This window comes from Cuculus canorus, chromosome 12 (genome assembly GCF_017976375.1).
Source record: "Cuculus canorus isolate bCucCan1 chromosome 12, bCucCan1.pri, whole genome shotgun sequence".
Lineage (NCBI taxonomy): Eukaryota > Metazoa > Chordata > Aves > Cuculiformes > Cuculidae > Cuculus > Cuculus canorus.
In genome coordinates this window covers 5797913-5821410 of record NC_071412.1, presented here as the reverse complement: position 1 = coordinate 5821410, position 23498 = coordinate 5797913, and the positions used below count along the sequence as shown (strand labels likewise).

Sequence of the window (23498 nt, the reverse complement as noted above, 5' to 3'; positions counted from 1 at the left end):
GTCCTAACGCTTCCTCGTGTCAGTACATTTCTGCTGGTGTGTCTCTCCAATCTGTACTCTGACAGTACTCCTGAAACTGAGCAGAAAGCTTCTGCTTATATGGAATAACGCCCCTGCCTATCTTGTTTAAAGAAAGATGACTTAAGAGACATATCTATTCCCAAACCAGTCGAAACCTCCAAGCAGAAGGTAAAAGAACTTACATTACTGGAGGTAAAAAACAAAGAACTTCAGAAGCATACTGGTGGTTTCCAGGCTGAAAGAGTCGGTACTGTGTGCACAGTTTAAGATTAAAAAAAAGAGCATTTGATAAGGAATAAGAACAAAAGCTGGGAAAAGGCTGAAATATTCATAAAAGTCAAGGGTTTTGGCACTTCAGTTTGGTGCTGAATAATATCCTTTTCTAAACAGAATTTCTTTTATGAATAGAAAAGAAAAATTCTGATCCTTTAAGACTATACTCAGATTTTTTTAATCCCAATTCAGTTTAATCCCAATTCAGTACAGAAAGGGAGCAATTCCAGCTAATCCGTGTATTAACTTCACCTAAGTAAAACAACAAAACTCATGGTTATGAAAGAAAGGTGATATTCATTCTTGAAGCTGCTTTTCAAACATGTATTACAAATAAGAAGGCTAAAGCTAAACAATGACATTAGAAAATTTGAAATCTATTTTTTGTCGCGGTCTAAATGGAAAAACATAGTAAGGACACTGCTTTCCTTTTAAACTAGAAGCCTAATACTCCTAGTCAGAACTTCTCTTTGATTGCATTGGTTATTTCAGCTTCCTAAAATGAACTGAAGACAAAAAAATCTTTGAGACAGGCCCCTTGTAAAGATAGCTTTGTGCCAGCATTAGAGCTTATCTATTTGTCATCAAAGTAATAATTACTACGGTTTCTTAAAACCCCCAGGAGAGCACGTGCTGGGTACGTGGTTCCATGGAAGCACATCACATGACTAAGAAGACAGCCCACAAGCAACAGAGCCTGAGAATCCGTATGAAACAGAAAAGGCTAAAAAAGAATTCTAGCATTTTTTTCCCTGAAACGGAAATAAAATTAATTTAACAAAGGGTGAATTGCAGTCCTTGTTGGATTTTTTTTTTTTTGCCATTTGTTTTTTGCATTTCTCCCAGATGGGGATAAACAGCTACTCAAAGTTCTTGATTTTTCAGTCATGTTCACCGTTGGATACCCACGCCGTAATTCAACACCACAAGTGAGATTAGCATACGTGTGGTGGTAATTGAAAAACTTCAGAGTTCAAGCGCTTGTTAAGAACTAAACTTGAGATATTGGTTTAATGCTGAAGCTAAATGTGTCTCAAGTGTTTCCCTGTTATGCCAAAATCTTCAGTCAATGCTATTTTTGAAGGAACTACACCTTCATTATCAGAATAAATAGGCAAATATATCCCTACCAATCCTTCATTTCCCATTGCTCTGAGGAACAAGAAATGACCGATTGCATCCGAGCAGACAGCAGCATGTTTCCAGAGAACAGAAACACCAAGGTTGTGGCACATACAGCATTTTCATCCCTGGAAGTCAGTCGTCCTCATTTAGCGGTGGGGGAAAGTAATTGTGATGCTCTTACACCGATTGCTTATTACCAACACAATTGTTTCAGAAGAGTACACTAGGATGAAGTCAGAGCATTTGTAATGTTCATATATGAAACTACTGCCCTGACAAGTAGAGTTCATGTAAAACAGGACATGACAATATAGTCTCCTCAGTCCTGGAAGTATTAGTGTGTATGTGTCATGCTACTAACCCACATGTGGTCATGCTACTAACCCACATCTGGCCGGAGCTGGCAATGCTTTCAGCCGTACCTTGTGATATCTCACGCTAAGCACAAACAGAGAGACATTTCAGCAGTACAGCACGGGAAACAAAAGATGAAAGATGACCTGCTGTCCAGCTCCATTGTCAATAGTGGTTATGGGAAGGCTCTGATGACATTGTCTAAAAAGCCTTAATTTTAAAGGGAAAAAGAGAGACCATCTCTACATGGTCAGGTGGTGGCAGCTGCCTCAGCTTTTCCAGTCTTGCATATCTTAAAGCGTTCTGGGTTACGGATATACAACCTCTTTAGTCCTACCCAGCTCTGAGTAAGATGTGGCCAGGACTTATCTGTGAGCCTGACATTTGATTTTGTAAGACCTTCTCTGTCAAGGTGAACTGCGTTGTCTGACTTAGTAGATTCCTCCACAGTCTGCAAAGAAGCATCTATCACCGTCACACTCGTGTGCAAAACAGAAGCAGAAGTTTACTGCATGAACTGCATAGTACAAGGGTTTCCTGCCTTACACAAGCACTCAAGCTGTCACATGCTTTATAGAAAAATAAAATCCATGTGTATTTTGTGTTTCCATCTGTATTCTACGAACACACACCCCCACCCAGTCATTTCATGCTTACTCATTTTCAGAAGAGCAACACATTGAGAATGCAAAAAACTTTATTAGCATAAAAAGTACATATTCAGTAACGAATAGTCAAACTCCTTTACAGCATCTGGCATGTTTGATACATTTTTCTGTATCTGTTACAGCTGGAGGAAGGAGGGGTTGTAAGATGTCATAGGTTTAGGGCTGGGGGGGGGTTATGGGTGGGTTGTTTTTTTTTTTGTTTTGTGCTTTTTTTTTAAGTTATGTAAACAATTCCAAGTGAAACCTGTACAAGCAAAATATTAGCTATCATTTGTACACTTAAAAGTTAAATAAAAACCTATTTCAGCAATACAAAAAGCAATATATAAAAAAGTAGTCAGATGCTTGACAAATGCATCAGAAGAAAATATAGAAGGACACAGCAAGGAAGTGAACATGTTTTCAAAGTTAGATCATACTGGAAATTCTCTGCAAATACCTGTATGGCCCAACATGAGAAACATTATAAAATCACTTGGTTCTATAAGAGACCTGTATAGTCACATCTATTGTAACTTCATTAAACATGGACATATTAGAACAACAGACTGATTAAAAGGAATAAGAAAACTTTACTCAAGTTTAACATTTCAAGCTGCCTGTTTGATGGGGTAACTAGATAGAGGTAGATGTCCAATATTAGTGGCCAACCTATTCCAGCAAAGCCTTTAGCTATCTTGTCAATTTTCTGCATTCAAAGCCAATGTGAAAAAGGATTCATAGATGAAGGACGTCTTTCAAAAAGCCAACCAGAAAATCTGTATTGCTGATGGAAGGATGGAAGCAGTTTCAATTATACTGCTGCAACTGAAGTGTATGTAAAGACTAAATCATTTACCAGACCGCTGTAAGGACACCCCGATCAAGCACTAGAGCTCATGCAGTCATTTTAACAAAAGTGAAATTAATTTGTTGATTTCCTACACTTATTTTAGAAGTTGAACCACTGTCTGGCTCAGAACTAGTCAAAATAAGATTGCAGGGTACCACGGCGGCGGATATCGCATGTCCAGCAATGGAAACCACCTCCCAGGGAATTGGCATGGCGAATATTCACTTTAATTGTAGAAATGCCTGCAAGAAACAGACATTGCATACTTTAAAATCTCAAATTCATGTGGAAAGCTTTGATCAGAACATTAGATAACATTTTATTAGATCATATGGCTAGATGCAAGCACGGAAAGTATTTCCTACTTATTTGTTAAGGATTCATTTTCCCAAGTTTTGGGCAGAGAACAAACTAGGAACATAGCTGGCTTTTTTATTCCAGTGATACCCTCAGGAATATGCAGTTTTCGCAGTATGTGAAGAATTAGCTGAGATTCTGCTACAATATATGACCACGACACATTTACATAAATCTGTGTGAGCATTTATGGTTCAGACATTGAGTGTGCTCTTTCAAGAACAGAAGCATTCAAAGTAGAGCTCTGAGTCACTTATTCTCTGAAAGGGGAAAGAGGCTTTTACACTTACTGCCTAGGTTAAGCTTCCTCCCAATTTTCAGCTTTCATGTTTCGGCTGTGGCTCATCTTATACAAAGTCCTGACAGATAGACTAGGATTAGAAGACTTTTTCCTTATAAAGCTTGCCTTTTTGCTTCTTGGGACTTTCAGGAGTGGCTCAGTAGAATCTATCATCTGGGTCAGCAATAGTTTTGTTCCAAGTAGACTCATCTCAGTCCTAGGAACTTACTGACTACAGAAGTTTATTTAGAACTCACACAGAGTGAAGTTCAAGTATGAAATATATGTCAGGATTAGCATTAATCAGTTGCCTCAGTTTTCTATTACTTTCAAGCATTATATAAATCCTTAAAAATTCTTAGCTTCTTGGTCAGGCAGAGAATTCAAAAAACCTAAGATTGAAAAGCTAAGTGATTCACTAAAGGTTGAGCAGCCTGTCTTGGAAAGCAGATTAAAGCATTAGATTATATGGTTCTCACCTGCAATCTGTCTCAGATTTGAGGAAAGCTTTTGTAAGTGCACTCATACCCATGGCACCAACCCTTCTTCTAGGTTCGTAGTTGCTATCTTCCACCTTTGGATCATTCTCTTCTTCCCATCATTTTTCTCCCTTTAAAGGAGTCTTATGCTACTCTGGGGGTACTATCTTTCAACTCTACAATACAATGATCCCTCACTTCCCTTGAATTCTCCTCTACCCACCACTCTTCTTTCTACCTGGTCAATTTTTGCACCGGCAGTTACTTATCCTGCAGCAATATTGCTTGGTCCTATATCTGACCTCTGGCTGCTCTCCTCTTAAGCAACTATGAGCTACAAGCAGATCTACCTACATCCTTCTCTTCCAGTGTGATGGAAACAGCTGGATTAACTGCATGAGTTCAGATTAAGTCTATATTATTAGTCTTCAGACTTAGCTGTGCATAAGACTTCCAGATTTTATATGCAAATACAGTTCTCCTGCCACTGCATATCTAAAATAACTCCACCCTCTCACGAGGTTACAGCTCACAGGACTGAGATTCTCCACAAATGAGCAGAAATACTTGGGTTAAGTGGTCTTAATTTGGCAGTTTAAACTACAATGAGTTTGAAACTAGAAAAATTTGAATGCATTTTGACAGAGGGATGGCTCTACATCACTCAGCAATATGCACACCCAACCTTTCCAAGAAGATTTTGACCTCCAGACTGAAAAGACAGTTTTATATTAAAAAAGCTCATGCAAAAGCATGCTAGTAGGAATTTTAATTGCTAATTTTAATTGCCTTTATTTGCTGCAAGGTGTAAGGGGCACAAGCTGTACAAAGCCCATATTCACATGACTGAAATACTCAGGAGAGAAATCACTGAATGATTCTTATTTGCTAATCCAATTGTTTGAGTAGTTTTCCAGTGCTGACTGCTCTGACTATTTAAGTGAAACCTCCATTCATCCTGATATGCAGAGCTGGTATCAAGATTATTTTAAGTATACATTGAAATATGCTAGAACATACCCAGATTTTCAAACATCTTCTGAATTGACGTCTCATTGGCATCTACCATCACACGTTTCTCATCCAGCATTAGGACATTCATGGAGAGCCATTTAGAAGACATCCACAGTGGGTGATCTAAACACATGAAAATGAACCTTCTATAGTAACTGCAGATTTGGTATCAAATGTTGCCCCACATTAACATCTTAAGAATACTCTTGGAATTCTCAGGAAAGAAAGAGTATACCGTCTGGGATGAGTGGCAGTGGGGGGCGAATCACAGTCCAGCCTGCTTTCTTGAAGAGCTCAATCTGAAACAGCAATATAATTAGATTCTAAACAGGGTTCTTAAAGTATCACATTATATCCTTCAACCCATGCAACGTCTTCTCAGGCTACTTCAATACATGTGACACCCCCTTCCCTCTGTGCACTACTTTTTCCCTCATTCATGTTCCATCTACAAGCCCAGTTTTCATATAAACATTTTTTGGAAGCCTTTTTAACCATTGCATACCACCAACATTAGTTTCTACTAGTTTTATATATGCTATATACTAAGATACGCTAAAGACAAAAGGCAACACATGCAGTTTGGAGCCTGTGAAGTAATTAGTAACAGCACAAAAATATTAAATTATGTTTGATATTATTTCTTGTGACTGCAAAAGCCATTGATATGAATTACACTGCCATTTATAGAAAAAAAACACATAAAATTACATTTGCATCATGCTTCATAAGAAACTTAATATTAATATGCAGTTTATTTAACAAAGGGAACAAAATAAAGGCATCCTAGGGGATAATTTGTGTCTAAGAATTACATAATTAAGGTAGAAATAATGGGAGGGTAATTTGGCTAAGGATAATTACTTTTCAACTTCGTTGTCTGGATACTTGGAGGAGCTCTTTATTCATGTGTTACCACATGGTGGAGCTCCGAATCTGAAAAATCAATAATCAGCCTGGCCTGCCAGGACTTTAAAGAAAAGCCCCTTTTCATCCTCACCTCCCCCTGTTTCCTGGTCATCCAGAACCACCAAATCAGTTTTTATGAAAGAAGGCTGCATCTATTTCTTCTGTCTACACAGACAGCAGTTTTCTATGAATAAAGCCCCAGCACGTGGGTTTAACACAAGGAGACCAAGAGACCTCGTCTGGCAAGTAAGATTATGTATAACAGGGGAGGAAAAGACTATTGCTGTTTTAATAAAAATATATATATTCTCATATTACAAGAGGCAGTAAATCAAAACAGATAACTTCCATCACATTTAAACTATATGCACAGGAAGAAACACTCAACACATCCACCCAGGCTCATAATAAGCACAAAATACAGTAGCAGAAAACTGGGGGAGAACAACCATCATTTTACAGCTGATATAGATGTATTTGCATCTTGGCTGTAGAATTTTTAAGTTCCGAAACAACCATATGAGTGCTGTTTAAATTCAATAACTTAATATTATTCAAGTGTATACAAAATAAACTTGTGGGTTAGCAATTATTCACCTAATCCAGCGAAGTCATTAAGCACAGAACACCTTCCCTTCTGCGACATTCTTACCTGATGGCAGGGACGGTCTGGGTTAGAGAGCACAAGACCAGGTCCAATGATATTAAAAGTGGCATCAATGTGCATAGGGTTTGGATCCTTAAAGGATATTATATGCACTCTATAGTCGGGTGCAAGATGTCGCCTCATCCACTCAATGCCCATGTAATTTGTAACCTGAAAACAGGACAAAGTTTCACTGAGCTAAACTGCATCCAAGCTTAGGTAAACTAAGGTTTTATTTACATATTCAAAGCAAAAAATAATAGAAGTTTGTGCCTTTAGCTAATCTCTTGGCTGTAAGACACTCGTGCTACGCCTTAGACATCCTATGAATAGCTACTTCTTCTGTCAACACTACTATTTTAATGCTGTTTAGGAATTTAAGAAGACAAATGCGAGTATCAGTCATTAAGACAAGTACCAAAACTGTTGAAATAAACCTTTTTTTACCTGGCTCCTTTGTACAAAGATATCTCTTCCAGCTCTAATGAAGTCAGCAGCATCAAAGCATGGCTCAAATTCAGTAGTTACAAATTTTCCCTGAGCAGCCAGTTCATGCCTGTCTTCTACAGAACGGATTGGATAATCCTAGTTACAGGAAAAAAGAATAACAATTTTAGGCTGGAGGTGGTAAGGGAAAGTTTTCAAACTATTTTCTACTAAAGAAAATACATTTATATTGATAGTCAATACGGTCCTTGGAGGTGACTTTGCTACTAGATTAAAAAATGAAATGATAAATGTGGAAGCTTAAGTTAAAGTTTTTAAGTTCATTCAAGAATAGGTGATAAGAGACAATAGTCATACCAAGAAGTTAACTGCTCTTCAGAGCCATTGTCTTTACAATATTCTGGCTTCAGGATCAAAAGTATTCATTACCAGTGGACTTTAACTATTAGTGCAACAAATCCCTGCACAGTGACAGAAATGCTGATATGAAAGCTATTTCCTAACAAAGGTGAACCCCCTACTTTTTTTGATATTTTAGAATAGAGCAGTACTTCAAACTAGAAGGCAGATCTTCAGGAATTTAATATAGATTTTAGAATGGAACAATGCAATTAAGAACAAATGAAGTGTAAAAAAACAGCACAAACAAAAACTACTGGGTAAGTAATTTCTGTGCTATAGAACAGGCCCTGGAGGTTTTTTAATACTGACAAATGACTATAAGGTAATCTTCTTTAGCAAAGACTTCTTTCCATCACTGATAAGAAGCCACTGTTCCCAGCAAGTTATAATCATTCCACAACCAGTTTTACTACACTTATTGTAGATGGTCTTACCAAGGTCCAAAAGTGCATTTGGGAGCATATAGGAAACTATGAAAATATCCCAGGTCAGAATTATTACAAAAGAAAAAAAAATTAAGAAAACATTCACTTAAATATTTGAAAGGTAAATACTCACAATTTAGATCTTCCACTATTTCTGTTACATAACTTTCAAAACACCAATCATCAAGCAAAACAAGGATTATGAGAGTTTTTTTCTGTGACAAAATACATGTTCTTTCCCACTTTCCTGACACACTCAGGACATATGGATATTCTCAAGGAATCTTTATTTTTTTTAAGTTGACTTCGTGATGTCTTTCTAGCATTCCTTTCATTTTAGTAATGCTACACTGCAGCCAATAATCAAAACAATTCAAAGCAGACTTGAATTCAACAGACACAACTTCCCATTTCTTATTCCCTATCATCACACACTCCATTTCAGCTGGAAAATGTAAAGAATATTGGCATACACTAGAAAAATACACAGATTTCCAGAGTTGTTTTGTGTCCACACACCCCCCCTGCAATTTTCCGAAACCTAGATATTAGGTTGAAACTATCAGCAAAATTCTCTACAACCAGAACTGGAATTCTGACGCAAAATGAGAACAATACCTGATCATAGAGTTCATCTGCCATTGTGGGTTTGGGGGCAGTTGTCCACTTAGCACCACAGTTGAAATAATCCTTGATTATTCGTCTATATGCTCTGTACTCAAAGAACCGAGCACGCCAAGCCATAGGTGCTTCAATAATTTCATTTCCCACCACCAACAGGATGTCTCTTGGCATGGCAGCATACAGACCTGAAAGGGAAAAGGCCATTAACCTATAAGACAAACACGCTTTTCTCAGCTCTTTCAGCTTATTCGCTTTTCACCCTCCTTTTTACAATGACTTCTACCTAAAGTGTCTTTAGCAGAAATGGGAAACCAGCACATGACCTGAGGTCCTTACATACTTCAGTAAGTTTTCAAAGTGACATTTTTCGGTCAGATTGCATGAAACTTCTGCTACAAAGCCTCGCTGTTAGGAGTTTGCAGCTAGATGGAATCCATCCACAGTCTACGAGCCTCCACTTCATAATTTGGCCAATGAAAATTAATTAGACAAGAGCTTATGAATTACTGAGATGACTTTAAAAGGTGGTGATAGGCAGCAAGTTTTCCGAGTAGACCTCGTTTATCTAATGATCTAATTTATCTAATTTATCTAATCTAAAAATGAGGTCTACCATCCTTCTAAAAATGAATAGCGCTGAAGAGGAATTTGATGGAACGCAGAACTAATGCAGGAAGCAGTCCCTTTAGGCTTTGCATTAACATTATCTATATCCTAATGAATTTGAATTCCTCTAGAACAACTCAATACATTTGACATGAGAGAAGCCTGGAGACTGTGTTTGAGCCAAAGCTGGTTATGAGCCACTGCGCTTTCGCTGCAAACAACCAATGCGATACAGTTCTATACAAGAAAGAACATGCGCCGTAGGTAAAGAGACATTCAAATTTCCTTGACAGTGGTGAGGATCCTCCTGGAAAACTGTTTCCAGTTTTGGCTTCCGTAGTTTAAGATGGATCCAACAAAGGCCTATTAAGACGGTCCGGGGGGGCCTTACAGCACATGACTTGGGAGAGGTTGAGGGACCTCAGCTTATTCATGTGGCAAGTAGGGGACAAAGCAGAAATGACCTCCAGCTGCCCTCAGGGCCATTAAGCATGACAGATGAACACTTCTTGGTAGTGGCGGTGACAACATAGCAAGGGAATCCGGCAACAGATGCTGGTGTGGGAAATTCAGGTTAGGTATTAGGAAAACGCCTTTCATTAGGAAATTCAGGCAGCACTGAAACAGGTCAGCAAGCCGGGGGGCAAAACCTCCATCCCTGGAGATTTTCCAAGTTATTGTTACACATAGCCAACGCTGGCCTCATCTAGCACCATCAATAATCCTGCTCTAAGCAAAAAGGTAGACTAGATGACATCCAAGATGTCGCAGAGAAGAGCTAAATGGATAAGGCCTTCAACAATGGAAGAACATTTACCTGTAGACTCAAAATCAGGTGTTTTATACTTCACAGACCAGTCAATCGGATCAGGCCTCTTGACAATTACACCTTCTTTTTTCAAAATATTGCACATCTCTTCTATTTCAGCAATAGCTTTTTTTAAATGGTCTTTGGGGAAACTCTGGCCTCCAAATTTCTGATAAAATCCCCAATACTTTTCATATGTGTTGGCCTGAAACAAAAGGACAGGTGAGTGACAAAGAATAAGCATCGGTTATTTTGGTACCAGTGAAATAGGTGCATAAAACAATTCTTAATGTTCAAAGCTACTTCTTCTTTCACTGACGTCCCATTTTTTGTGTTATGACCCTAACGTGTTACAGTGTGCCTTAAATTTCATTCCTGTAAACTTTTGAAGAATTGCTAAGAATTGTTAATGTCCTGCTGGTTCTTCTAAAATAAGGGAGTGGGAGGGGACAAAAAAAAAAAAAAAGAAGGGAGAAGCATCAGTGCTTCAGATAAATGCTCAATTATTCCTGTTTGAGAATCCTTGTCCTGGTAGCACTGTGCTGTCTTTACCACCTCTATTTATGCGCACCACTGGTAAGGTTTCACTCAGGTGTTTTATGACATGCATGTGTCCAGTCACTTTTATGCTAATGCAGGTGTTAGACCAGTTTTGAACGGCTAATGACTTCTCAAATACATATGATATCAGTTAGTTTCAGCTGTATGTGCTAAGCAGGCTCACTGGGCTACCAGAGAGCTTCACACTGTACAGGTGGCATGACGCCCAAGAAAAGAAGTCCTCCAAGGAAGAGAAGGAAAGAAGTGAAAGCCATGGTGGAATGCAGAGAAGTAAGTACATATTTAATTCCCCCTTACTAGCTTGACTTTTAGATGGGATTTTCAGGATATTTCATTTCCTCGTGCTTCTGGATACAGGTAGACCCGTATCTTATATTACTTGTTTCTACTGATGGAAATACTATTATAAATAGTGTAATAATTGTTTCTAGAAGCCTCTTCCCCCTCTTTAACAACAGCCCTACATAAAGTCTCATTATTTATCAAATCACAGATGAAAGTTGAGACTACATAACACTTCAGTTTGCATTTTGTAGCGAGTGTTGCCAAGTGGCCGTGAAAGATTTGGTCCTCATTACATTAGACCTGTACAAACACACCAAACGCAAACACTATGGATTCTACTACTTAATAAGGCTAGCAGGCATGTTCTAAAACGAAGAAAAACTTTGAGGTCATCTCCAAAATGCATACATCTGTAGTCATCTTGTGAAAGTCTCACTTCAGTAGTATCACGGTGGTGACATCAAGAATTCTAAAGCCATCCCAAGGTCGTGTAACACGCCTTGTTGGCCAGAAGGGGCCATACTTCAGGTACAGCAGCAGTCAAGACAACCCAAGAAATACTAAATTCACCTGTCAGGGTTGGATTAAAACAAGTACAACATTTACAGGCCTAAATCCTCTGCTCCTGAAATCCTGTGATAGTCTTAAAGACTAATTCAAAATCATGTCCTCCTTCTCACGGTTAAGAAAATCAAGGCATACAGTTAAACCAAATTATGTCGCTTCAGTTCAGTGTATCTTTGAAAGTACTTCACTCAGACTTATAAGCTGTGAAATCAGCAGTTTTGATGGATCTCTGCTAACACTAACGTGACAGAGGAACAAATGCATATGGAGCCCTTCTGGAACGACAGCAGAAGGGGTCAGGAACGGGTGAGCAAGTGGTCAGACCTTCCTTCTAACGAACAGGGTTCTGCTCATTCAAGCAGCATGAGCAACTGCAATCGGATGCAGGAGAACCTGTCCTTCCAAACATGAGGTTATCTCCTGACACAGCAGTCCTGACTGCCCTCCAGACAGCAATGCTATGGGCAAACACAAGGGAATTATGTTCCTTTTGTGCTTGTACTGTCAGTGAGCCCTAAGCAGGCAAGGCCATTCATCTGAAGGCGTGCCTGATCTCCTTTACCAGTCCATGCTACCCACTCTATTCCCTGCTATTTCTAGATATGTGCCCTCATGCTACAGAGGCAAGAGCAAGAAGAAAATTCAACATTTTGGGCATCCTTAACAATTATATAGAGAGCCCAGACAATGGTCTTCACAAGGCCACCCTTCTCCTCCAGTATTGAAGTTTCTTCCTGTCCTTCCTGAAGGAATTTATACTTTTTCTCTAAGTGAGGTCTTGGGTAATATAATCACCTCAGACTTGCCAGCTGTTCAGAAGTCACATGCAGATCATATGAAGTGCCTGGCATTCCTATGGAAGCCTGTTCTGCTAATGAGACATATTTGTCCTATGGATTAAAGCTCGTTATTTTCAGAGCCACCCATGATATATTTGAATATCACTAACTCCTAGGAGGTGCAGCTCTTCACCAGGTGTCCTCCCCTACTGCTCTTTTTCAAATCTGAGAAATGACACTTGTGTTGCAACACCATCACACCACTCATATTCCCTTCTGAATAACTGGTAAAAGGGTGTATGCCTGGGACATCTATTCCATTGACTGAGATTTCAAGACCCCTTGATCATATACATACCACTCACTTCAGACTGTTCAAAAATTACCATGGATGGGACAGAGAAAAGGGCTTTAAATCATTTCATCAACGCACCTTATAACATAATACCGTCTGAGAGTACCTGAGAAACTGTAGCAGCAGTTAAGAAAAACTCTTCCTTTTCAGGGAGGAATTTAAGAGACTGCTGTAAGGAAAAGACTGTCTTTAAGAAACAGCAGAATTACTCCCTTTATATTGTAAATTCTTGTTGTGGAAAATAATTAATGTTATCACTGCTAATGCTAGAGATGTACCTTAAAGCTAGTAATGACAGTTAATAAATTTACTACATCGAAGCAGAAATTCAGATCAAAACGCTTTTTGCCTGATTCAATAATAAACGCCCTTCCTCCTTGAGATATAATAATGTGCGGTAAAACCACCTCTTTACCAAAAATGCATTACCATCCACAAAGTGTACTGAAAAACACTGCGGAGTACAAAGCTATAAAGCTCAGCTGTTTGACTCTCAACTGATTCCGAAGAATACACCAGAACCGTGAGATTTTTGACCAAAATGCTAATTCAAAAAACGGCATCTTCCTAGTAAATGTAGTTGTTAACCTCTTAATTAAGATTTCTCATGTTTCCCAGTGGCGAATTTACCTCTCAAAAACCTACACAGCCCATTTCAGGCTCCCAAAAGGATATGCAATAAAGGATCAGCTCATTGATATTCATGAGATATGCAGGGCTCCCTATTCAATTCCTTCCTTCCTCCTCCTAATGCCAAGCACATCATTCCCACATTGCTGCAAAAAAGACTTTTGTATTCCAAAACCACCTTCCAAAGTACAAAAGAGTGCTGAATGCAGCCATACTTCACGCACTTAAATATCTGGTAAATAAACACATATACAATCTTAAAACACAACTTAGAAGTACCTCAAAGCAAGTATTGACCAAACTCTTATAATTTTAGATGTGTTTCTTAAAGAGTCTCAGGTCCAAAGCCTCATTGTACAACTCAAATTTGCTAGATTTAAACTGCAAACCTTTTATAAGCAGTGACCCTCATTCGTATTCGGTACGAGGCGTGTGATACACATCAACGCTGGTATTGCTGCTTAGAGGGACAGTAACAGGGAGTTCTAATAGCCACAGCTCTGGCTATTACACTGGAGCAACACACACAGGCTTTGCCTTTCAGCAACATAGACATGAACAATAATTGAATCTATTAACATCTTTCAGTATTGACAAGGTAGGATTCAGACTAATGTTCGGATTATTCATCAGCACCCCCAAGAAAAGTCACTGTTGCAGAAAAATTTAAGAGGAAAGCAGAGAAAACTAGAGGAAACCTCAGCTGGCACTCTCTACTACTATTACCTGCTGTGGCCAAGGTATCCTTTAGACTTGGCAGTTCACATAAAGCAAAGCTAAAACTTGCCTTAACCCCTTCTTGTAGGTATTTGAATTGCAGAGGTAATCCTATACTTTGATATTCCTCGCTGAGTTTTTGATACTGCATATAACAAAGTGAAGTTCTGACCTCGTTTGGTTAGTTATAGCTCAACAGGCAGTAGAACCAGGCTAGCTGTATAGCGTGTAACACTTCAGCAAGTTCGACATTTGGAAGAGTATTTTTTCTGACACTAATGATGCCCTTGGCCACTACTTGAGAACAGAATTTTGCCTCATTTAATATTACAATGCAAAAAAAAGACATGTTTTTTTTTTTTTCCTTATTCTTTCTGTACATTCATTATGGCAGCTTTAAGTACATAAGTGCACATACGTATACTTGTATATCAGAAACGCCAGTCCTCATATGCTTCTTTTTCTGAAGCTCCTAGAGTATCTTTGGGGCATCTGAAATAGGATTCCAGAGGTTGGTAACTAAGCTTCCGCTTTCAAGGAGTAAATACAAGTCAAAACAAAGTCAGTAGTAAAGTTTTCATTGCGCTCGCTGGGGCCAAGATATCTCAAATGTCCCAGTGTAAGTCAAATGATTACAGAACTACCCGGCTGCAGTAATTCATTCACACACCTCCAACTACTTTTGCCCATAATCACAGCCCAGGCTCTAAAGAAAAATACACACATGTAGAAGGAGCTACAGAGAGAGTTTTCTCTACAAATACATTCCAAACTTCCTCTATGCTACTATTTCCAGCACTTTAACTGTATTTCCAGTATCTTTGCCATTTCTTCAATGTCAGATCAGAAGGATTCTCTCTTTTTTTTAACTGAGGTCTCCTGGAGGTAGTACCGTACTGTAACATTGGAAGAGCTCTTCCCCACAAATGCAGGAAACAACATATACTTAGAAATTGTGAAGTCCAGGTAAAGTACACAACAAAAATCTGGAGTAAGCCCATTGTTTAGTATCCCTGTTCTAAAACGCAACATTTCCGAGATCAAAGAGGATTTATTTAGGTTGCTGTTGTAGTTTCAGGCACAGAAAACCCTGAAAACACAGAAGAGTATGTATTTCCATACAATACTTAATGGTAACATGCAAGACTTGCGGTGACCTATTTAAACAGAATGGTCCTGTTAGTCTACAGCTACAAAACTCAAATCTTTCTCAGAATATTAAGCAGAAAACTACGTTTTTTTTTCAAGCAATAATGCTACTTAGTTTTGAGCCTAACTAAAATTTCATCAGTTCTACCATCTCAAAAGCTGGAATGTGTACTTTGATAGCATCAGGACTATATTGCTAGACCAGATTGTACATATTACAGATTCTCTCTACTCCTGAATTCTGTTAAAACAACTAATTCAGTTGAAAGTAGAAAGAAAAAGCATATCCCACACCAACATGGGTATACCATAAAGTTTCACAGATGTAAACAACAACTTTGAAAGACAAAACCTCACGAGTAAACACCAAAACTTGTGCATGGTAGAGCTTAAGAGAAATGTATATAGAAGACCCACATTATTCCCTATTTAAGGTTGTTATCTTATTGTTTACCTTAACCTCCACGGAAAAAGGTGGGACACAAGCATTTTCAGCTCTTCCCACAATGACCTCTTCCAGTGGGTCCCATTCATTGTATGAGCAAACAGGACAGTCCTTAGGCACAGGGTTAGTAGCCTTGTTGTCATCAGCAGCACAGGTGTTCTGGGAGGCTGTAGCTGCCTGGGTGCTCTGGAAAGATCGCTGCACCCATCCTGTAAAGACTCTTCCAAGCTTAAAACAAAAATAAGAATGAAAATTATGTTTCCCTTACAAAAAGGCGAAAAGCAATGGTTCAGTCCACAAGTGCCTTGCGCTGTAATCCCAAAGCAATGTACATTATTTGGAGCATTAACAGAAATAACACTATTTGTCATAGCCATTCTAATTTATTCACAGCCTACTAGATGCTTAAAGGACAATCTTTTAAAACACACTCAGTTTAGAGGGCTAATGATATAGAAGCACAGCACTGACAGCGGCGACTGAAGTCACTGAACTGGGAGAACGCATGGGTGAGCCTCAATAAGAGAAGCCTGTGGCCATAACATGCCCATGCACCGCTCACGGAGCATCCTCAACCCCCAAGACACCCACACATCTGCATCCTCACAACGGAGCATCCTCAACCCAAGCAGCCCCACATGGCTGCATCCTCCAGACAGAGCATCCTCAACGCCCAGCACTCCCGCATCCTCACAATGGAGCATCCTCAACTCCCAGCATCACTGCATCATTCGACAGAGCATCCTCAACTCCCAGCACCCCTGCAGCTTCCCGACAGAGCATCCTCAACCCCCGAAACCCCTGCATCCTCCCCACAGAGAATCCTCAACCCCAGCACTTCCGCATCCTCCCCATGGAGCATCCCCAACCCCCAGCACCCTGCATCCTCCCCACAGAGCATCGTCAATCTCAAACACCCCAAATCTTCCCAACAGAGCATCCTCAACCCCCACCAGCCCCTCATCCTCCCCAAAGAGCATCCTCAACCCCAGCACCACTGCATCCTCTCTACGGAGTATCCTGAACCCCAAACACCCCAAATCTTCCCAACAGAGCATCCTCATCTCCAATATCCCCTGCATCCTCCCCATGGAGCATTCTCACCCCCCAGCAGCCCCGCATCCTCCCCACAGAGCATCGTCAACCTCAAACACCCCAAATCTTCCCAACAGAGCATCCTCCCCATGGATCATCCCCAACCCCCAGCAGCCCCGCGTCCTCCCTACGGAGCATACTCACCCCCCCCCAGCAGCCCCGCATCCTCCCCATGGAACATCCCCAATCCCAAACACCCCAAACCTTCCCGATAGAGCACCCTCAATCCCAGCATCCCCGCATCCTCCTCAATCCAACCCTCAGCATCCCCGCATCCTCCCCAAGGAGCATCCTCAACCCCAATATCCCCTGCATCCTCCTTACGGAGCGTCCTCAACCCCAATATCCCCCACATCCTCCCCATAGAGCATCCTCCCCACGGAGCATCCCCAACCCCAATATCCCCTGCATCCTCCCCACAGAGTATCCCCAACCCTCAGCACCCCTGCAACCTCCCCATGGAGCATCCCCAACCCCAATATCCCCCACATCCTCCTTATGGAGCATCCCCAACCCCAATATCCCCCACATCCTCCCCATGGAGCATCCCCAACCCCAATATCCCCCACACCCTCCCCACGGAGCACCCTCAACCCCAACACCCCCCTGAGGCTCCCCCCGCACCCACCCTGGAGCCGATGTAATGCGCCGCCTCGGCCCCGCGGCTGCCCCCGCGCAGGCACCGCACCCGCAGCATCTCTGCGCCCGAGCCCGCGGCCGCCCCGCAGCCCCTTTATGGGGTGTCCCCGCCCCCCCCCCCGGCAGGAGGGCAGGTCCCGGGGCCGCCGGAGCGGTGGAGCAATCCGCGAGCTGCCTGATCCCCGCTTACAACATCCCTGCGGGTCGTGTACACAAACAGCCCTTTTAGCAGCAATTTGATGCCGAAGATTACCGGTCAGCTTGAAAATCGTTCTCTGGAGTCTGCTGGAGCGCATCCTGGGGTTCTTTTTCGTCATCGCATGCCCGTGTGCTTCAGGAGACAGAAGAAATAAGACTTCCACCAAAAATTCCACTAATTCGCGTGTTAAGAATTCAGATTTTCAAATGACAACCTGAAGATTTCGCCTAAAAATATTTTAATTCTTGAATTACTGAAGGGGTATTTCAAGATCCCAAACTCTTAATTTCAAAATGCGGCTTTGCAAAACGCATAGTGCGATATGATGAAAAGTCATTTAAAATGAAAATCTAAACCCGTCACAGCTCCCAGTAGGCCTACAATTATTTTCCCTTGCAAAAATCTCTCCATTATAAAATCAACAGAAATACCCTTCAAAAATACTTCTGTCTCAACAGAACTGCAGTTTACAATGACAAATTGCACCTGGGTCGGGGCGATCCCCGATTTCAGTACAGGATGGGGGATGATGTGATTGAGAGCAGCCCTGCAGAGAAGGATTTGGGGTGCGGGTTGATGAGAAGCTCCACACGAGCCGGCAACGTGTGCCCACAGCCCAGAAACCAACTATGTCCTGGGCTGCATCCAAAGAAGCGCGGCCAGCAGGGTGAGGGAGCGGATTCTGACCCTCTGCTCCTCTCTTGTGAGACCTCATCTGGAGTGTTCTGGAATCCTCAGCGTAAGAAGGATATGGAGCTGTTGGAATGAGTCCAAAGGAGGGCTACAAAGATGATCAGAGGGCTGAAGCACCTCCCATACGAGGACAGGCTGAGAGAGTTGGGGTTGTTCAGCCTGGAGAAGAGAAGGCTCTGAGGAGACCTTATAGAGACCTTCCAGTACCTGAAGGGGCTACAAGAAAGCTGGAGAGGGGCTGTTCATAAAGGCTTGTGGGGATAGGACGGGGGGCAGTGGGTATAAACTGGAGAGGGGCAGATTTACACTGGACATTAGGAAGAATGTCTTCACCATGACAGTGTTGAGGCGCTGGCCCAGGCTGCCCAGGGAAGCTGTGGCTGCCCCAACCCTGGAGGTGTTCCAGGCCAGGTTGGATGGGCCTTGGGCAGCCTGGGCTGGTGGGAGGTGTCCCTGGCCATGGCAGGGGTGGAACTGGATGGGCTTTGAGGTCCCTTCCAACCCAAACTATTCTATGCTTCTGTGTTTCTATGATTCTATAATTCTATGAAATGTGTTTGCTACCAGCTCTACTCATCCTTCACCTGTCTCTCCCTTAGCCTGATACGTTATTCTGCATTTTCTCAACTTTGCATACAAGTTTACCTTTAAATCATTTGATTTTGCCTTACAAAAATAAAAAGCAGACATAGTGGGATGTCCCTGCCCATGGCAGGGGACTTGGAACTGGGTGATCTTTAAGGTCCCTTCCAACCCAAACTACTCTATGATAGCAGAAATTAGGCTTGCCCGAATTATTCTGCTTAAAGGAGTAAAAATCAGCATCTTTCTTTCAACCTTGTTTTTGGTTTTGCCTTGATCAGCATTTCTTCAGCCGCACTCCATACTCCTTCAGCCTACGCTTCGTCACTCAGAACTAGCACAGAGGGGCACGGCTGTGGACAGACATAAAATCCAACATTACTGCTCTAGGTAAGGTTGCAGGCAGCGCTACTCAACTCAGCAGACGTCTACAGCAGGAAAAAGGTAAACATCACTTGCAGTAACATATTAAAACATAAGCTATGGTCTTAGAATGCAGTAAATCAGCTGCAGTTTACCGTGCCTTAGATATACGGGTATATCTACTGGGTAGTTAATCATTCAGCATTTTGCCTTTTTGGCACAGGTAAACACCTTCCCAGAAGACATAGCACAGTGTGAGTTCTCCATTCATTAGTTTACATACTTATCAGAGAAGAGTTAATTATTTTAATTGGTATGATATTAGGCATGCTTTGCCCTGTTTCTTTCACTCTGTTCACCTTCACTCTGTTAGGGTTCATTTATAATATAATTACCTCAAACGCCACTCTTGTATCAACAAGGATACAAGGATTTTTTTGTTTGTTTCAAAAAAGAATTTTCTTGATGCTGCTTAATTCCCAGTTATCAATTTTTATCATTTATTTAATAAAAAAAAACCCTAAGTTTATGTTAGTTCTGCTCAAATACTTGTTATTTGATTAAGTTAATTTTGGTAAGTCACTCTACTCACATTGACCTTCTAAAAAATTAATGATTGGCTTGTGGTTAAATCCAAAGGTCTTGCTTCTTTTTATGTCCTTTTTGACTTATCAGCTAGTTTTGGACCTTTGTATCATTCTTTATCAACTCAGTTTACACAGTTTTTCTGACTGTGCAATACTTCTTTTCCTACTTACTACCTATGTTTGATGCTTTATAGGGTCCCTAAAATTGTTCTTGCCATCATTACAATGCGCTTTTGCTGAATGCTCTGCCATTTTCTTTATTTTTCTGCCCAACTGCATGTTTTTCTGCTCACATTTTTGTCAGTGAAAATATTCTTTCCCATATCTCAAAGGTCTGTTTCTTCCTTTCTTCGGGGTAGTTCCTCCTGGACATAAGCCAATCTTCATTTAAGTACAATCAAAGCAGAATATTTTTCCTCTTCCTCACTGGCACATCAATCATCTGACCTTGAAACCCTTGTGTGTGGTAAATAGCATTTTCCTTCCAGGCTTCACTGAGTACCAGTCATTTGACCCCCAAACTGCCCTCCCATCAGCCTGGATACCTGCAACGCTATCAACGCACTGACCATCTAGAATGCATCCTAGTGGTGTCCCTACGCTTCTTTCATCACTTGACTATCCTTTGGGTTGCTTGAAAAAAATCCCATTTGTCTCCTTAAAGCAATCACCTACTTATACTTCTCTGCTTACATCTTTTTTATGCCTTAACACCCAATACAGACTTCGTACACTTCACGTTTGTGGCGCATGGAAGTGTCACCCCTTCTAGTTCCCTCCTCCACATCAAAATGAGGGTCCTCTTGCTTTTTATATACTAGGCAGCTCTTTATATCTTCTGCGTCTTTGGCACGAAGGGCTTGATCTACCAATGTACATTCTAACAGTGACGTAAATCATGGAGCGCACCACCCGTAATGATCATTCAAATGTAAATGAAGCTGTGCTCATTCATTCAAATGCAAGAAAGTTACTTAAACATGTGGTTGGCTAAGCGAGCTAAGCGAGTACTGAGCTCTTTGGATCAAAAATCTTATTACAAAGATCACATCATTAATGATACACACTTGCTAGAATTTGACAATTTGAAAGCTCAGCTCCTACCCAAAAGCTCGCCAATTATTTTCAAAATTATGTGCTGATCTAGTAAAGCTATTTTCTCCCATTGCACACCTCACCTCACTATGGAATATTAACTTGAAGCAGGAACGGGGGCTTCACATCACTATTGCAGAGATCTTCCCTATGGAGATTAACTAGCAAACTGGTTTTTTTAATGAGGCTCTATGCATTTTTTTGTAATATTCTATCCATAATTTTTCAATGACATAAGATGCCTTGCAAGCTTATATAAAATCATTTCATTCTGTTAACTACGTAATCCATTTAAAGCAACGCACTTCCAGTTAATGAAGAACAATGTTCTGGCCCAACAGCATTAGAAATTAAGATATTAAGTAATAAAAATCTAGTTTAAAACCACAGAATTAGAAAAAGCAACAGGAGACATGGAGTAGAGAGAAGTTATCTGTGGCAACAAGGTCAGTGTTAGTGAAGATCAAAGCATAGGATCAGCTTTGTTTTAGGACAGTACCTGGTCTCAGCTTCCCATATGTTTTTTCCCTAACAAGTACCTATTAAGCAAACAGAAGTCTCAATGGATTATACTATTGATTAAATGTGAATTTCCATGTGTCTAGGAATTGAGAACCTGCCTTTCAGAGCATCCATTGTTGTTCAGATTTGTAAAGGGATATAGCAACTATGCCTGAAGCACTTGAGGGATGTGATGTTTAAGGTCAAAGAATGCCTTACTCTTTGTTACCACTATTTCCGCTAGATAACTGATTAAAATGACTTGGTGTAAGATATCTGGTGTGAGCTGGTCCTATCATTTATATATATTCAACCATTTTTACTCATCCTTACTTTTACTTTGCTTACAGAAACTTTGTTCCACAATGCAAATGTGAGTGACTTCAGTTCCTTCTAGTGCTTGCTAAGTTCCAACACCCGCAAGAAGAGAATTTGGCACAGCAGATCTTATCTGTTAGCTATCGGAAAGAGCATAGAAGAATCCAGCATGCTTCTTAGAAAGCAAGTTTCAAACTTCCTAACGTTCAGAAGTCTGGCCTGCACTAGTTGGGAGGAATAAATGCACCTCAAAATATTAAAATGACAGTTTTTTCTTTTCCTCCTTTAAGCTGATAATTTTATAGTCAACTCTGATCTCTAAAACCAGTCAAAATATTTTGTTACACGTAATTAAAATGATTTCTTTAATTTAAAATATTGCACTTTAACTTGTGACCTATAATAAGAGCTGAAGATCAACGTACTATTTTTAAAGTCCCTTGAAAGGTGTTTCAATTTGAAATAAATAACATAAATCTTGCTTTATCATTCTTCACACTCAAAGGAAAGATATAATTAGATTAATCCCTTATCCAGTGAAACAAGCTACCTATGCAAAATGCCAGGAAATTCTTTCTCCCTAATACCAGCTTCACCAAACCTGATTTAATCTTTAAACTGTCTGATATCTCTACATTGCTTCTTCCTATTTCATGTTTTATTGTCACTGAAGGACAGATCCTGTAGTTTTGCCCAAATGCCAGTTCTGAGTATTTCTTGGAAGACTTTCTGTTCTTCCTTGTCAGGACCTCTCTGCTATGTGACATGCTGAGGTGCCCAATTCTCCATCAGACCGATTGCGATCTGCTACAATGGAGTTTTGACTGAAGCACTTGCTCCTGTGGGTACAACAACTAAATAAAACTGATTTCCTCTCCTTTTGTGCAATTCCTAATGGCAAATGATAAACCGTAATCACGAACTGTATGGTATTTACCATAATCAGAGATCACAATTTCTAAGGAATCTATCACAAAGATACACTGTGATCCAATAGCTCTGCAGCCTTTCTGCTAGTTGGGGCACTTCAGGTGCATTTTTATTCCTATCCCGCTAGTCATTATCACAAAACTTGTTGGAACTTAATACCAAGGAGACCTATGACCGTTTCTCAAATTTGTCTGAAAGCAGCCGACAGGTTCAAGTTACAGGGAGGGAAGGAGAGAACAGACACAGACTTATACGCACATACACAACCCGTGATCATATAACCTTATGTCCTTAGGAAGCAAGACTAAAACCTTCCACATCTTTAAGAAATCAGAAGATAAAAAAAATAAATCTCCTATCTGAAAGCAGACGACTTATGTAGATGCTTTCTGTATGAAATTTCGGTAGCAACAGATCAAAATGTTGTAATATTGTTAGCACACTGGTATTATTCAAGTCTTTGTGCATTATTATATTTATGCAAACATTGTTCTTCATATCCTTCTGTTAAAAATTTCAGCAAAATGCAATCCCATCCCATACAGAAACAAAACGTTTTTCATCCTATGTAATTCAAAAGAATGTATCAGTGTATGCTGCACTAAATTTTAAGCATGTCTGATAATTTAGGAAATAATTTCACTCGTTTTGGGGAGCCATGTAGCTGGAATACTAGCAGGAAGTAGAGAAACATATATCCTCACCCAAGACAAAGCTCAGTAACTGAGGAAAGGAAAC

General features: G+C 40.4%; 1 protein-coding gene across 1 annotated transcript; it reads right to left on the bottom strand.

The window, feature by feature from the left end:
* Nucleotides 1-2516: 2516 nt before the first annotated feature.
* On the bottom strand, nucleotides 2517-17629 carry GATM (glycine amidinotransferase). The gene is made up of 9 exons (XM_009556880.2): nucleotides 17482-17629; nucleotides 15768-15986; nucleotides 10280-10475; nucleotides 8851-9041; nucleotides 7406-7543; nucleotides 6965-7129; nucleotides 5639-5702; nucleotides 5410-5526; nucleotides 2517-3515 (listed from the first exon to the last, which is right to left on the bottom strand). Exons 1-9 carry the CDS (start codon nucleotides 17548-17550, stop codon nucleotides 3403-3405), a joined length of 1272 nt encoding a protein of 423 aa, XP_009555175.1. The 5' UTR covers nucleotides 17551-17629; the 3' UTR covers nucleotides 2517-3402.
* Between the last annotated feature and the right edge of the window lie 5869 nt (nucleotides 17630-23498).

What these genes read in the sequence shown, in the direction of transcription:
- GATM (XM_009556880.2), bottom strand. Translation starts at nt 17,550, where the DNA reads ATGCTGCGGGTGCGGTGCCTGCGCGGGGGCAGCCGCGGGGCCGAGGCG. An exon ending in ACCTGATTTTGAGTCTACAG is followed by an intron (nt 9,042 to 10,279) that starts GTAAATGTTCTT and finishes TTTCCCTTTCAG; the next exon opens with GTCTGTATGCTGCCATGCCA. An exon ending in CAGACCGTCCCTGCCATCAG is followed by an intron (nt 5,703 to 6,964) that starts GTAAGAATGTCG and finishes TTGCTGTTTCAG; the next exon opens with ATTGAGCTCTTCAAGAAAGC.